A 16,286-nucleotide genomic window follows, 5' to 3' on the forward strand; every position below is an offset into this window, starting at 1 on the left:
ACAAGCCACGTAACGTCCACACAACGTCTGTTTCTCTCACCACACACAAAGAAGTTTTAATAAAATGCCTGCAGTGTGTAGGAAACCGCTTGTAAATGGAAGCCTAATCCAAATGTTTCCTATCTCTCCCCTCTCTGGGACTTTCCTTGGATCATAGCCTCTGGCCTCTCTTCTTCGTTCCTCTCTTTATCCTTCAAGTCTTTGCCCTCAATTGTCCTTTCTCCTCTCCTCTTCTTCCTTTCCCCCTCTCTCATCTATATGTTTTCGCCTGTAACTGCCTGAGATCAGAACCGCAACATGGACCATCATTCCAGGATAGACATTCAGAGCTAAAGACGCCTGGCTCCTGTTAACAGCCAATGGCACACCGGGACCACACCACAATGGCCTTGCCACCTGCCACCCAGGCCGCCAGTGAGGTCAGCCCCAGCCCTGACCCCTGGGCTCCCCGCACCCACGCTGTCAAACACATTTGTTCCCCACCTCTCTGCCCTGGGCTGTTCACAGTGGTGACAAGCACCTGTCTGGCACCCTTGCCACAGAAGGGTTGGTGCTCTCCGGATGACATGCAAATGCAGAAGAGCCCCTTAGGAGAAATCCACGAGTTGCATCCATCTTAGCTGAATATTTGAGGGCCTGAAACTGTTAACTTCCTGTGACTTCCCCAAATGCCTTGTAAACTTGTAAACATCTGGAACCCTGGATTCCTGTCCGAGATCCCAGCATCCCTTCCCCAGGGCCATCTTGGCTCTAGCTTCTCCCATCAGCTCCAGGCCACTCTCTGGGTCAAATGTGATTATGGTGATCCCTTTTCCCAAATAATGAAACCAAGAAAGACCTGGAAGAGTGGATAGGCCATGAATCTGAGGATGCACTCTGTTCAATCTGTACCCATGTAATGTGGGTTCAAGACCCTCCTTTTTTTCATCTACTGTTCCCCTACCCCAGCTGCCTGCTGGGAGATCTGGAGGGCAGTGGTTACCTACCTACCCCTGGCTCTGTGGGCTTCAGGCCAAGGCAGAGGAAGGAAGTTGAGTTCAGCTCAGTCCAAGATGCTGACTTCACTTTCTCCATCAAAGCCAGGAAAAAAACAGACACACACACAGAAGGACATCCATGCGAGAGCTCATGTGTACTGCTGTCTCCGGCCACATGTTGCCGCGAATGCCCTGACCCATCTGTACCTGTGACTGGAGATCTAGCCTGGGGTGTTGGACACCTATACCTCAACCCATGTGTGACTAAGTCCTTTCATCACATGGCTTAGCCAAGGTACACCTTGGTGATAAGGTTGGCAATAAGAGATTTATTCTCTGCTTGGATGTTTTTCCCTATGGCACAAATGCCCCCTTCAGCTCTGTCTCACAGAAGCACTTGGCTTAATGGGGCCAAGGAAATGCCCAGCTGACTTAGGTATAGTCTACTTGGGCCTCTGGCTGTCTTTGTCTCTTTTGTGTGCATGCTGGTCCTGGGGTTTGAACTCAGTGTTTGGGCACTGTCCCTGAGCTTTTATGTTCAAGGTTTGTGATCGTGCTCTACCACTTGAACCACAGCTCTACTTTAGACTTTTTAATGGTTAATTGGAGACAAGAGTCTCACAAACATTCTTGCCCCAGCTGGCTTTGAACCACAATTCTCAGACTTCAGCCTCCTTGAGTAGCTAGGATTACAGGCATGAGCCACCGGTGCCTACTCTTTCTGTCTCTGCCGACACCTGTTTCCTGACCCTGCCCTCCAGGCATTAGCCCCCAGCCAACTTTCCATCATGTTATCCCTCCATCTGAGTGTCCTACCCCATATTTGCCTCCTGTCTCTAGCTCTTTGATCCATCCCTCCCTTTCCTCCCAACCTCTAGGTCCCTTCACTCAATTCCTACTTCCTTCCCAAATCATATGTCCTGATGTTCAGCCAATCCTTTGCACAGTCATTGCCCAAGTCTCCCTTGCTATTTCTCTAGGAATCTGCTGAGGTGGGAGAATGAAAGGGGGGCAGTGATCACAAGCTGAGACCAGAGGGGACTGCTGAACAGAAAGACAGCTCCGGACAGCAAGGGGTGGGGGAAGGAGTGCAGGAGGGATTGGTGGGTAGAGCTGGGTAGGTCAATCACAAGGAACTTGGGATGGGCTTACGTTTTGGGGGTACCTCTTGTCTTCTGCTCCCTACACTGCACCTCCGAGGGGAGGGTTGAGACGCTGGGTAATGATGGGGTAGGGTCAAGATTCAAGCTAGAGCTGAGCTGGGAAAAAGGAGCATGGGAGTGGAGGGGGAGGGGCTGGCCTGGAGGAATGGTGTTGGCAGAGAGGAGAAAACGGGTCTAAGAGAAAGGGCTACAGGTGAAGAAATGGTGGGGCAAATGGAAACAGCAGGGAGAATGGGAACTAGCAGGTTGGGCAAAAACTAAGGTTGGGAGGAGTTAAAAACAGGATAAGGAAAGGACATGGGAGGGGGAGAGAAGAGTTGGCGGGGGTGAGATGAGGGTATGGTGGGACTCTGGTCTTGGACAGGGAGGGGAACCAGGAGATGGGGCAGGAGGAAAGGAGGGGTGGCTGGTGGGAGGGTCCAGGAAGGATCGGAGGCCCTGCCCTATCTCTACTCCCCTCCCTGACCTCATGCTGGTCCTCCCCTTCTCCTCCCCCTGCTTGCTGAAGGCTCACTCCTCTCTGTCGCTGCCCAGATCCACAGTCCTTTTGCGGCTGTGTGAGCCTGGGCTGCAAGGGACGCGCGAAGGGGTCCTCTGGGGAACCCAGGGTTGCCAAAGAGTCTGCCCTGCCCTACCCTGCCCTGCCCCGAGCTGCTCCTTCCAGGGGTTGGGACAAAGCAGGTGCAGAGGCAGAGCAGAAGCCCAGCGCCCAGGTAAGTTAGGGAGTGCGGGGAGCCCCAGATGGAGAAGTGGGAGCGAAGGATTTCTCTCCCATCCCACACATGCTGGTGAAGGCGTGGCAGGAGCGCTGCACCGAGAGCCCTGGGGCTCGGGGACCTGGGGCTCCCAGCCCGCACCGGATTCCCCGGGGAGGTGTGTCTGAGAGAGGACCTGGCAATGTGCGGTGTGCGCGCGGAGGGCGATGTGTGTCTGGGCTTGGGCAGGACGCACGCAACTGAGAGGGGCGGGGAGCAAATCAGAGGAGTCAGATGGGGACCCGGGCTGGTCATCCGGGGGTGCAGAGGACAGGACGAAGTGGAGTTGGGAAGCAGCTAAGGCTGGGAGGAAATGGTGAGTAGATTTAGAGTGGCAGGTACTGAGCAGCTGAACTGCAGGAGCAGCCAGAGAGAGGAGGAAAGGGAGAGAGAGAGGGAGGGAGGGGGGGGACATTCAGATGGGGACTGCTGGGGTTACCCAAGGTCCCAGACTTGGGAGGACAGGCTGGGAAATCTCAAGACTTTAGGAAATAATGAAATGGGGCAAAGTGAGGACTCGGGTCTGGAAGGACACAGCATGCAGAGACACCCCTAAACTTGTTCTTGGCCAAGCACAAGGCGGCTGCACTGCAAAGGCTGAGTGGTGTCCCGCAAGGGCACAGGACTCTGCCCTCACTTCATTCCCCTCCCAGCCTCCCCCTGCTTCTGTCAGTCTGAACCTTCCCACCCCTCCATTTCTCCCCCCCCCCCAAACACACGTGACACTCCCCGGGTGGGGCGGGCGGGCCGTTATCTCGCCTGGAAAGAATTTGATGGCTTAGAAACAACTGGAAGTGGACTGGGGGGGGGGGGCAACTGGGAAGCAACTGGGGAACACCGCAGCTGCTGTTGGCCCCGCCCCTGCTTCCCGGATCTACAGCCCCCCCCCCCCCCGCTTTCCCTGGCCCTCCCTCAGCGCTGTGGGGACCTAGCACCTCTATTTCTCAAACATCCTTCCGCTCAAATCCTGGCCGCTGAGTGCAGAACCAGAAGCTGCCTTCCTGTCCCTCACATTTCCCTTGACCTTTCTCACGAAGGTTCTGGAAATGCTGCTTAATGTTTCCATCCCTGAGGCCCACCTGCTCTCTCCCCAAGTTCAAGGGCATCTTGGCCCCCACCCCTATCTCCTCCAGCTTCCACCTGCTTCACACCCATGACTCGGTCCCCTCCCCTCGGTCCCCAGAGTCCTACCTTTGCCTCTCACTGCCAGATTCCAGCCAAGTGTGTGGCAGAGGGGGTAGGGCTAGAGTGCCCCCCCCCAATTTCTGGAACACTCCTCCTGGAAGTTCACCCTTTCTCCCACCCCATGGGACTTACCGTCCTCTATGAGCAAAGTGTCAAAATTGGCCACAACACCAAATACCCAGGATGCTGAGTCACAGTTTGGGAAGATGCCCCCACCCCTGCCAGTTCTCCCAACTATGAGGGTGAGGCCACATCCCCCCCCCCAAAAAAAACCCCACACATCAGAGCCTGGTAGAGGGAGACACAGAGCCACCCAAATCATCTGCCCATTGCTGAGAATAGGGCCAAAAGTTCCCCAGAGTTGGGAGCAGCAGATGGCCGGGACGGGTGGCAGGGGCAAGGGCAGAAGGTCAGCAGAGGCCCGCCTGCTCCCCACTGGGGAAGGGCCCCCACTTTGGCTCCCTGCGTTCCAGCTCAGGGCTTCCACACAGCTGTCCTCTGAGCCATTGAAATGGGGTATTTTGGGTGGAGAGGGAGCTCTCGCTTTCATTGTTTTTCCTGCTCAAGGTTGACATTGAGCCACACTGCCACTTTTGGCTTTTTTTTTTTTCTTTTGGTTCATTGGAAATAAGAATCTCACAGACTTTTCTCCTCAGGGCTGGCTTTGCATCTTGAGCCTCAGATCTCAGCATCCTGAGGAGCTAAGATTACAAGCCACCCGTACCCAGACACAACTGGCTCTCTTATGCTTTGTCCAAAGACTAGGTGTGGGAGACCATGAACAGTACATATGTGCATGCATGTACCTGCATTGGGGTGCATGTGTGTTTTTAAGTACATGTGTTCTCATATTTGCATTTGTGGATGAGTACAGGTGAAGATATGTGTATGTGTCAGATATTTGTATGTACATGCATGCCACAGTTGGGTACAGGACTTTAGAAATGAAGTGACAGGTAAAGTAAGCTAGCACCTATCTTACCTATCACCTGTGATTTACAGGCCTTAGATACAGAGTGACAAGTAAGGTAGGCCAGGAACCATCTCTTATCACAGGTCCCCGCCCCCCAGCTGAGGGCAAAGCGGGGGCACCGTGAGGGGCAGCTCTGCAGCCAGGCCTATCTGTCTGGCTTTCTGGAGTGGGGGGTGGGGGTGGGGAGAGGAGACAGTCTGTTGTCCACCTCTCCTTCTGTCTTGATGACTGATAGGACAGGGTGATGACAGTAGCCCCCAAAGCATCCGTTTTCTCTGCCCCAGAGGAAGCCAGGAAATACATTTGTTGGAGGAGTGTCACAGCCCCCTCCCTCCTCACCAGTGACATCCCCAACCACTCAGCACTTCCCACCTCCCACCTCGCCCTCCTGTTCTCCCTAGCCTCTCTGCTCTGGATGAGCTGGGCGCCTGCCAGCCTCCCGGTGTGATTCTTACCCGAACTGAAAGCCTGCTGTGCCCTCTCTGAATTCTCTTGTTCCCCACACCCCCCCCTCCTCCATTCATACCTTTCCTCGCCAACCCTTCTCTCTCTTGCTTCCTAGTACTTGCTTCTGTGAGTTCCACGAACACAATTGGTAACAATCACCCAGATTAAGAAAAAAGATGTTCCCTTGAATCAACCCACAGCTCCACAAAAGGGAAGGAAGGAAGGAAGGAAGGAAGGAAGGAAGGAAGGAAGGAAGGAAGGAAGGAAGGAAGGAAGGAAGGAAGGGAGGGGAGAGGGAGGGAAGGAAAGGTTACTCAGTGGTAGATCACTTGCCTAGCATGTGCAAAGCCCTAGATTCAATCACAAATAAATTAATTAAACAAGGTATTCTTTCTCTGTGTGTGTGACATCCTCAGCTCTTGTTTTTTGAATTAGGACACTAGGTAGCCCTGGCTGGCCTGGAACTCACAATTCTCCTACCTCTGCCTCCCAAGTGCTAGGATTACATGTATGTGCCCCCATGCATGGTGCAAAACAAGATAACCTTAGCACCTCAGAAATTTCCAGAAAAAGCACAACTTTTCTGACTTAGAACACGAAAAGTTTACTGCCCTCATGCCTCAAACTTCATTTTGAATACAATTGTCTAGCATGTTTTCTGATGTATCTGGCTTCTTCGGCTCAATCTTATTAAGCTCCATCTGCAGTTCTACATATAACTGTAGCTCCTCTTCATTCTTTCGTTTTATGGCACTGTGTAAATAAACCACAATTTACTTAACCCATTTTAATGACATTTTGTAGTTTCCAGTTTGGGGCCTTTGTGAGAAATTCTGCTACTTTGCTTATGTTTTTAGAGGTAAAATTATAGGGTCATCAGTCTAAATTGAGTACATTCTGTCAGTTTTCTGACTCTTCTGCTTTGCTTAGTCTCCAACCAACTTTCAGTCTCAGACACTGTCCGTGGTCCTAGCCCTGACCTTGGTCCTGTCCCCAACTCCAGCCTTAATGCTAGTCCTGGACTTAAATTGGGCATTTCATTCCTTATGACTATTAACGGCTATTTATTAAGCACTTCTCATGTGCTAAATATAAACATAAAGCAGCTGAGAAGAAAAAAAGTAGGTACTGCCAGGAGCTGGTGGCTCACACCTATAATCCTAGCTACTCAGGAGGCTGAGATCTGAGGAATGTGGTTCAAAGCCAGCTGAAGCAGGAAAGTCAATGAGACTCTTATTTCCAATTAGCCACCAAAAAAGAGGGAAGTGGAGCTGTGGCTCAAGTGGTAGAGCACCAGCCTTGAGCAAACAAGCAAACAAAAAACCCTCAGGAAGAGCACCCAAGCTGTGAGTTCAAGCCCTAGGATTGGCAAAAAGAAGAGAGAGAGAGAGAGAGAGAGAGAGAGAGAGAGAGAGAGAGAGAGAGAGAGAGAGAGAGAGAGAGAGAGAGAGAGATAAAAAGAAAAAGAAAAACTGGTGCCTGCCCCCACAGATTTTACACTCCACGCTGGCCCTCTGCTTCCCTCTTGCCCTCTATCGTCTTGTAAAGGTAATCAGGACATCACTCCTTTCCTTCTCCCTTCCAAATTCACTTAGCACACTGACAAACAGCCCCCATCATCCGTCCCTGCTGACCTCTCATCTCATCTTCCCTCACATTCCCCCCACTCTCTCCACTCCTGCCCCACTAGCCTTCCTTAACTCCCACATCCTCTGTGCTCCTCTCCCCACCCCAGTGGATGTTGGTCCCTCGGTGGAGTGTGCCTCTCTTCACTCTTCTTCCTTCAGAGAATTCTTGACCAGGTCAGGCCCCCTCTCCTGTGCTACTGTATCCCACAAAATTCTCACTTGTAGCATTTATGGTGGTTTGTGATCATACAGAAATAGATATAGCATGATGGGATTATATATACAGCTGATGGGAAGGATCTAATTGAGAGCATGGGGTTAAGAAAAGAGTGGGGAGGGCTAGGGGTGTGGTTCAAGTGTAGACTGCCCCTAGAAAGTACAAGGTCTTGAGCTCCAACCACAAGGGGTAGGAATGGGGGTGAGGGGAAGAGGAGGAGAGAAGAAAGGGAAGGGGAAGAGAGGGGAGGGGAGGAGAGGAGAAGAGACAGAAACACTATTCTTCAGGATTCTGAGAAGGCAGAAGGAGCTGGGATCCAGGTGTTTGGGGAAAACTGGCCCTAGTTAACCCTTCCCTCATCTCATTTAGCACATCGGTGTCTAATAGCACATTTATCCAATGTGCACAGCAGTGTAAGGTTAAATGAGGTTCCTATCCACATTGAGCTTTTATTCTTTTTTTTTTTTTTTTTTTTTGGCCAGTCCTGGGCCTTGGACTCAGGGCCTGAGCACTGTCCCTGGCTTCTTCCTGCTCAAGGCTAGCATTCTGCCACTTGAGCCACAGCGCCGCTTCTGGCCGTTTTCTGTATATGTGGTGCTGGGGAATCAAACCTAGGGCCTCGTGTATCCGAGGCAGGCACTCTTGCCACTAGGCTATATCCCCAGCCCTGAGCTTTTATTCTTTTCCTTCCTTCCTTCCTTCCTTTCCTTCCTTCCTTCCTTCCTTCCTTCCTTCCTTCCTTCCTTCCTTCCTTCCTTCCTTCCCTCCCTCCTCTTCCTTCCTTCCTTCCTTCCTTCCTTCCTTTTCCTTTCTTTCTTCTTTCTTTCTTCTCTCTTCTCTCTTCTTCTTTCTTTCTTCTTTCTTTCTTTCTTTCTTTCTTTCTTTCTTTCTTTCTTTCTTTCTTTCTTTCGTTCGGCTTCGTTCGTTCTTGCCAATCCTAGGAATTGAACTCAGTGCCTGGTACTGTCCCTGAGCTTTTTTGCTCAAGGATAGCAATCTTCCACTTGAGTCACAGCCTTATTTCTGAGATAATTGAGATGATGATGATGATGATGATGATGATGATGATGATTAGTGGTTAATTGAAAATAATAGTCTCATGGGCTTTCCTGCCCAGACTGACTTCACAATCCTCAGATCTCAGCCTCCCAAATAGCCTCTAAGTAGCTACAGGCATGAGCCACTGGAGCTCAGCTCAAAAGGGCAAACATTTAAAAGCAGAGGAAACATACAGTTCAAAGGCCTTTAGGCTGGCTGGGAATATGGCCTAGTGGTAAAGTGCTCGCCTCGTATACATGAAGCCCTGGGTTCGATTCCTCAGCACCACATATATAGAAAAAAGCCAGAAGTGGTGCTGTGGCTCAAGAGGTAGAGTGCTAGCCTTGAGCAAAAGAAGCCTGGGACAGTGCTCAGGCCCTGAGTCCAAGCCCCAGGACTGGCAACAAAAACAAAACAAATAAACGAAGGCCTTTAGGCTAGTGTACGTCTGTAATGTTTGTGACTGTGTGTGTGATGTAAAATTAATAAAGGGACCCAGAGTTAACAAATAATATCAGGAGAGGTAAAGTCTGGATCTGCCCCTCCCCGCCCTTCCCCGACTCCCCTTCCTCCTTCCTCCCAGGTTGAGGTGGATGTGGATTCTCCCATCCATGTGAGCGGAGTAGGTTAATTGTGGCTGCTGGTATATGTTGGGTTCACCTCTTTTCTGAGCCCGCACTCACGAGTGCCCTCTCTCCCTGCAGCCTCCTGAACGATGCCAGCCCAGGGCCCCCTCACCTCCAGTGTGGTCCTGCTGCTGCTGCTGGGCACCGCGGGCGCAGGCCCCTTCTCGCCACGATCCAATGTGACACTTCCAGCCCCACGGCCCCCTCCGAAGCCAGGGGGCCGGGCCGTGGGGGCAGGAGGGGGCAACCCTGCTTCTCAGCTTTACGAGCACACAGTGGAAGGAGGGGAAAAGCAAGTGGTGTTCACCCACCGCATTAACCTGCCCCCTTCTGCTGGATGTGGGTGTGCCCCGGGCACGGAGCCCCCAGTCCCTGCCTCAGAGGTGCAGGCCCTGAGGGTCCGACTGGAGATCCTGGAGGAGCTGGTGAAGGGGCTGAAGGAACACTGTACAGGGGGGTGCTGTCCTGCAGCTGCCCAGGCTGGCACAGGTAAGCAGGTGGCCCCAGGAGAAGAGGAAGGGGGAGAGGAGGGTTGGGGGGGGTGTTTATGAGCAAGACTAATCTATAAAGAACCTTGGTATCAACTAGAGAAGGTATCACTGAAATGATCATATAAATAAAAGAATATTTGTCAAGGGGCTGGGGATATGGCCTAGTGGCAAGAGTGCTTGCCTCGTATACATGAGGCTCTGGGTTCAATTCCCCAGTACCACATATACAGACAACGGCCAGAAGTGGTGCTGTGACTCAAGTGGCAGAGTGCTAGCCTTGAGCAAAAAGAAGTGCTCAGGCCCTGAGTCCAAGCCCCAGGACTGGCAAAAAAAAAAAAAAAGTATATATATATATATATATATATATATATATATATGTCAAAATTAACTCCAGGAAATGGAAACAAGAAGGTTTTTTTGTTGCTGTTTTTGTTTCTTTTTTGTCTTGTTTATCTGCCTTTGAAATGGTAAAGGAAGGCACAGAAATGGAGTGACAAAGGGTGAACAACTGCAGCCATGGTACTCACTAGACACAGTTGAAAATGAACTTGTGGGTGGGGACAGGAAGGGAAAACTGGGAGAGAGGGAGGGAAGGGGTGATGTTGTTAAAAAAGAAATGTACTCTTCAGGCACTGGTGCCTCTTTCCTGTAATCCTAGCCACTGGTGCCTCTTTCCTGTAATCCTAGCTACTCGGGAGGCTGAGATTTGAGGATCACAGTTCAAAGCCAGCCTGGGCAGGAATGTCTGTGTGACTCTTATCTCCAATTAACCACCAGAAAACCAGAAGTGACTGCTGTGGTTCAAAGCAGTAGAGCACTAGGCCTTGAGCTGAAGAGCCCTGGCCGAGTCCAACACCCCAGGATGGAAGGAAGGAAGGAAGGAAGGAAGGAAGGAAGGAAGGAAGGAAGGAGGGAGGGAGGGAGGGAGGGAGGGAGGGAGGGAGGGAAGGAAGGAAGGAAGGAAGGAAGGAAGGAGGGAGGGAGGGAGGGAGGGAGGGAGGGAGGGAGGGAAGGAAGGAAGGAAGGAAGGAAGGAAGGAAGGAAGGAAGGAAGGAAGGAAGGAATTCTTTGCCTGACTTATGTAACTGTAACCTCTCTATTACCTTTATCATAAGAATAAAAAATTTAAAAACTTAAAAAAAAAAGAAAAAAAGAAGAGGTCTCACTGGCTGGCTACTGGGGATGGCGGATGTAGCCTAGGGCACACACAGGAAGAATTGAGAGTGTTGGTAGCAACCCATGCACGACCCAGCGACATGAACTAGGCTGTGTCTCCCCACAGGAGCACTGTATGTACTTAGGTTCAATCTCCCGCCTCTCCTTCCCTACTCCAGGACAAACAGATGTGCGGAGCCTCTGCAGCCTCCGCGGCGTGTTCGACCTGAGCCGCTGTGCGTGTTCCTGCGAGCCCGGCTGGGGCGGGCCCACCTGCTCCGAGCCCACCGAGACGGGGGTGCCCACCGCTTCGCCACCCGCAGCCTCGGCGTCCTGTCCGGACGACTGCAACGACCAGGGCCGCTGCGTCCGAGGCCGCTGCGTGTGCTTCCCGGGCTACGCGGGCCCCAGCTGCGGCTGGCCCTCCTGCCCCGGGGACTGCCAGGGCCGCGGGCGCTGCGTGCAGGGCGTGTGCGTGTGCCGGGCGGGCTTCACGGGCCCCGACTGCAGCCAGCGCTCCTGCCCCGGCGACTGCCACCAGCGGGGCCGCTGCGAGGCCGGGCGCTGCGTGTGCGACCCGGGCTACGCGGGCGAGGACTGCGGGGCGCGGAGCTGCCCGCGCGATTGCAGCCAGCGGGGCCGCTGCGAGGCCGGGCGCTGCGTGTGCGACCCGGGCTACGCGGGCGAGGACTGCGGGGCGCGGAGCTGCCCGCGGGACTGCGGCGAGGGCGGGCGTTGCGTGGACGGCCGCTGCGTGTGCTGGCCGGGCTATGCGGGCGAGGACTGCGGCACGCGGACGTGCCCGCGCGACTGCCGGGGCCGCGGGCGCTGCGAGGACGGCGAGTGCATCTGCGACGCGGGCTACGCGGGCGAGGACTGCGGCGTGCGCGCCTGCCCCGGGGACTGCCACCAGCGGGGGCGCTGCGAGGACGGCCGCTGCGTGTGCTGGCCGGGCTACGCGGGCCCCGACTGCGGCACGCGCGCCTGCCCGCGCGACTGCCGGGGCCGCGGGCGCTGCGAGGACGGCGTGTGCGCCTGCCACGCGGGCTACAGCGGCGAGGACTGCGGCGTGCGCGCCTGCCCCGGGGACTGCCGCGGCCGCGGGCGCTGCGAGGCCGGCCGCTGCGTGTGCTGGCCCGGGTACACGGGCCGCGACTGCGGCGCGCGCGCCTGCCCCGGCGACTGCCGCGGGCGCGGGCGCTGCGTGGACGGCCGCTGCGTGTGCAACCCGGGCTTCGCGGGCGAGGACTGCGGGAGCCGTCGGTGCCCCGGCGACTGTCGGGGCCGCGGGCGCTGCGAGGACGGCGTGTGCGTGTGCCAGGCGGGCTACGGCGGCGAGGACTGCGGCGCGCGCACCTGCCCCGGCGCCTGCCGAGGTCGCGGCCAGTGCCTGGACGGGCGCTGCGTGTGCGACGACGGCTACGCGGGCGAGGACTGCGGCGTGAGGCGGTGCCCGCGCGACTGCAGCCAGCGCGGCGTGTGCCAGGACGGCGTGTGCAGCTGCTGGGAGGGCTACGCGGGCGAGGACTGCGGCGTGCGCGCCTGCCCGGCCCACTGCCACGGGCGCGGCCGCTGCGAGGACGGCCGCTGCCTGTGCCACCCGGGCTACACGGGGCCCGCCTGTGCCACCCGCACCTGCCCGGCCGACTGCCGGGGCCGCGGGCGCTGCGTGCAGGGCGTGTGCGTGTGCCACGCGGGCTACGGCGGCGAGGACTGCGGGCGCGAGGAGCCCCCGGCCAGCGCCTGCCCCGGCGGCTGCGGGCCCCGCGAGCTCTGCCGCGCCGGCCAGTGCGTGTGCGTCGAGGGCTTCCGGGGCCCGGACTGCGCCATCCAGACCTGCCCCGGGGACTGTCGCGGCCGCGGGGAGTGTCGCCAGGGCAGCTGTGTCTGCCAGGAAGGCTACGCCGGGGAGGACTGCGGCGAAGGTGAGCCCGCAGCCTTGGCATATATTCCACCAAGGACTGGAGCCCGTGGAGCATTTGAACTCGAGGCCTAGGGACTCCCGGGCCTAGAGGGAAAAGGATGGTGGAGATCGGGGTGTGGGTGGGAAGGCCAAGCGTCAATTAGAGGAGCCAGGATCAACCAGGGGCAACAGAATGGAAGAGGAGGCTGCCCTATGCTAGTGGCACCTAGCATCTTAACTATCCAAGAGACTGAGATCTGAGGATCGTGGTTCACAGCCAGCCTGGGCAGAAACATCTGTGAGGCTGTGGTTTCCAATTAACCAGCAAAAAGTTGGTGTGGCTCAAGTAGTGGAGCTCCAGAATTGAGCAAAAAAGCCAAGTGAGCACTGAGGTCCTGAGTTCAAGCTCCAGTGGCACACACACACACACAAATGGCATGCTGGCTTTCAGATCTGTCAGGAGCAGATCAGCACCCCTTTCGTTGTATTCATGAAGATTCTGTATCCCTACAGTTGGAGGCTCTGTTCAGACCTCTACAGGCCTTTCCCGCCTGTTGGAAAGCAGCATAGGAGCTGGAGCTGGCCTCTAGGTGTGGATCTGAGGCAACTGTAATGGTCCCGGGGAGGGCCACTGCCTGGGCTAACCACCTTTCTCTATTCTTCCGGGCAGAGATACCAGCCATTGAGGGCATGAGGATGCACCTCCTGGAGGAGACCACTGTCCGGACAGAGTGGACCCCAGCTTCTGGTCCCGTGGATGCCTATGAAATTCAGTTCATCCCCACGGTGAGAGGAATGTCAAGCTCCGAGAGTTGCAGGAGCAGCACTGGGGGTGGCACTGGGGGCTCACTTCATGCAGAAGTTCCTCTCAGCGCTGGTTGAATCCAGATGGCTAGCTCTCGTGTGTGTGTGTGTGTGTGTGTGTGTGTGTGTGTGTGCGCGCGCACATGCACCCTAGTACTGAAGCTTGAACCAGGGCCTGGGCACTTCCCTTAGCTTTTTCACTCAAGGCTGGTGCTCTACCATTTGAGCCACAGCTTCACTTCTAGCTTTTTGCTGATTCATTGGTAATAAGAGTCTCACAGACTTTTCGGCCCCCGCTGGCTTTGAGCCTCAAACCTCAGATCTCAGCCTCCTGAATAGCTAGGATTACAGGCATGAGCCACTGGTGCTCAGCTAGGTGGCTGATTCTGAAAGCTGCTATCAAGGCCTTGCTCTGCTCCACCCTGGGCATGGAAGCCTCCAGAGCATCTCCAACAAGCATTGGTCCAATGCAGCAGGAACACCTCAGTGAAGGGGAGCTCAATACTTCTAAGACTTCCCAGGACAGGGCAGGCCATCAGTGTCAGTCAGTTCTTTTTGTTGTCACTAAGTCCAAGTGTGCCCCCGTTCTCTCATCCATCCCTTGGCCCTAACTGAGGGGCCCTAGCTGGGATACTGTTTGCCTTCTTTGTGTCCCATACTACAAACTGTCAGGTGTCTTGAGACAATAGCCATCACACCATCTTTCATATTTCCCAGGGAAAACCCTTAGGTTCTTTACTCCTTCCCACTTACACTTTATTCCCTGAATTCTTTAGCTTCCTGTGCCTCTTGCTTTTTGCACGCACCCCACCCTCCCACACCAAAATAAGATGGGGAGCAGAAAGGAGAGCACTGGCTAATTCTGTATTCACTGGCAGTTTTCTCAGAGTTGGCATGTATTAACTTGTAGTCACAAACTGACAGCACTTTAGTCATATTTGTTTCATTAAATATTTTTTCGTTATAGAATTCATATGGGCCCAGTGCAGAAATTTAGAAAATATCAATAAGCAAAACTAAGTAAAGGAAAAAAGCTAGATGCTGGTGGCTTAAACCTGTAATTCTAGCTACTCAGGAGGCTAAGAGCTGAGGGTTGTGGTTTAAAGTCAGCCTGGGCAGAAATGTTTATGAGACTCCTATCTCCAATTAATCAGAAAAATCTAGCGCCATCGGTATTGCTCTACTGGCAGATGAGTGGTGAGCAGAAAAACCCAAATAAGAGTGTAAGATTCTGAGTTCAAACAACCCCACTACTGGCACAAAAGAAAGAAGGAGAAGGGAAAGATAGAAGGAAAAAAAGATAGGAGGAAAGAAAGAAGGACAGAAAGGAAAGAATGAGGACAGCATTCCGAGTCCATATTTAGGTCTTTGCCTTTGGAACTAATGAAGGTTATCATTTTTGGTCTTGGCGAAGCTGCCTAGGCTGTTGGAGCTAATGAATGTTATCATTTTTGGTTTGGGCTAAGCTGTCTAGGGCGTTGCAATCATTTTAATTCTGTGTGAACTTGTTCTCTCACTTCTATGTCATCAGCACATCACAGAACATTCTTGCTCTCTGCCTGCCCCCAACTTGCTCTTAAAACATTTGGGGGCACAGTAAGGACAAAGCCAGTGGCTTCTCATTAGAGATCTCCCTTGATGCCGATTGAACCCTTAGGGTTCAGCTGCTTCCCAGCTCCCTACCAGCTGACCTTTCTCCATCCAGCTCATGTTATCCTGTGTCATTGCACAAACACCAAGGGAGGTGGGCCATGACACACTAGGCTCCATCGGCTCAGCCAGGACTCTGGACAAATAAATAACCCACTGGGCTTCACGTCTCAGAAGGCACGAGGACAGAAGGGACAACTCAGGGGTGCCGGCTGTCATCTTTGTGCCCCGCGTTGCCTGGTTATCTCACTATCCAGTCAGACTCCCGCCAAATCCTATCCTTCCTCACGCTCTGGCTAAAGTAGACAGAAAGCTCTACTTCGTGGCAAAGGCAAGATAGTTGGGGTTTGAAAAGTTTTCTTATACAAATAATTTAATCACGAGACAAGAATTTGGCAGCAAGAGAGAGGAAAAACAACTCTTGGCCGTTCCACACTAAAACAAGCACTGTGAACATCTTAAAGTGTTTCTCCCACTCTCCTCTGTATGGATAGTTTCTGCATAGCTCTAATCTGGAGAGGTTGGGACTTTTAAGAAGAATTTTCCTAAGAAGCTGCAGGGGCGGAAGAATTAAAATAAACACTCTGAGATAAGAATGTAGCTTTGAGGGCAGCATTGTCTTCTGCTCTTAATAAATATGGATCCATTTTGGGTGTTGTCAAGGGATGCAGATTTCCCAGCCAAACTCTGAGCGAGACAGTGCCGAGCTGTTCTGTGTCAGGCTTGGCATCTGCTGCTCTAGGGATGGGACGCTGCCATATTCTGGGTCTCAGAAGTCTGGCTGTGAAAGAGGCTTCTGCTAATTGATTCCCAGGCACCCCTCTTGGACAACACACCAGCCTGTGCTCTGGCCCTTGGACAGCTTCTCTACTCCGAGCCCCTAGATTTGAGCCTGTTGCTGTGGCCTGGGCCCTGGCGCCATTGCTGTTGGCATGGAGTATATTCAGTGGCTCACTCTCCTGTGCCCCTGGCATCTTCCTTGAAGCCAGTCTCTAGTTCCTCCCCTTCTATGCAGAAGAGGAAAAGTCCTCCTCCCCCTGGATACGTAGCCTTGTTAGTCTGACCCCGGGGCTCAGGATGCATTTGGTATGTTTCTGGGTCTCAACGTCAGCATCCCCTGGAAGCCTGAAGGGGAACTCATCAGGCCCCGCCTCCAGATCTCCTGAGTCAGGTCTGTGCTGGGTGCCAGTTGTACCAAATCCTCCAGCTGATTCTGATGGCCTCCAGACTCCTCCTTCTATGAGATATCAGAGAGCGTGTGGGGACCTGAGGGA

The 16,286-nt window shown here is 54.0% G+C and overlaps 1 protein-coding gene across 1 annotated transcript in view; it reads left to right on the forward strand.

Moving 5' to 3' along the window:
• Positions 1-2,659: 2,659 nt before the first annotated feature.
• Positions 2,660-16,286, forward strand: part of Tnxb (tenascin XB) — a 67,520-nt gene continuing 53,893 nt past the window's right edge. Inside the window, exons 1-4 of the mRNA XM_048348033.1 lie at positions 2,660-2,853; positions 9,088-9,498; positions 10,835-12,580; positions 13,229-13,344. Coding sequence (XP_048203990.1) covers positions 9,099-9,498; positions 10,835-12,580; positions 13,229-13,344 — 2,262 coding nt within the window. The 5' untranslated portion in view covers positions 2,660-2,853; positions 9,088-9,098. The remainder of the gene's footprint in view (positions 2,854-9,087; positions 9,499-10,834; positions 12,581-13,228; positions 13,345-16,286) is intronic.

This window comes from Perognathus longimembris, chromosome 6, assembly GCF_023159225.1.
Source record: "Perognathus longimembris pacificus isolate PPM17 chromosome 6, ASM2315922v1, whole genome shotgun sequence".
Classification (NCBI taxonomy): Eukaryota; Metazoa; Chordata; class Mammalia; order Rodentia; family Heteromyidae; genus Perognathus; species Perognathus longimembris.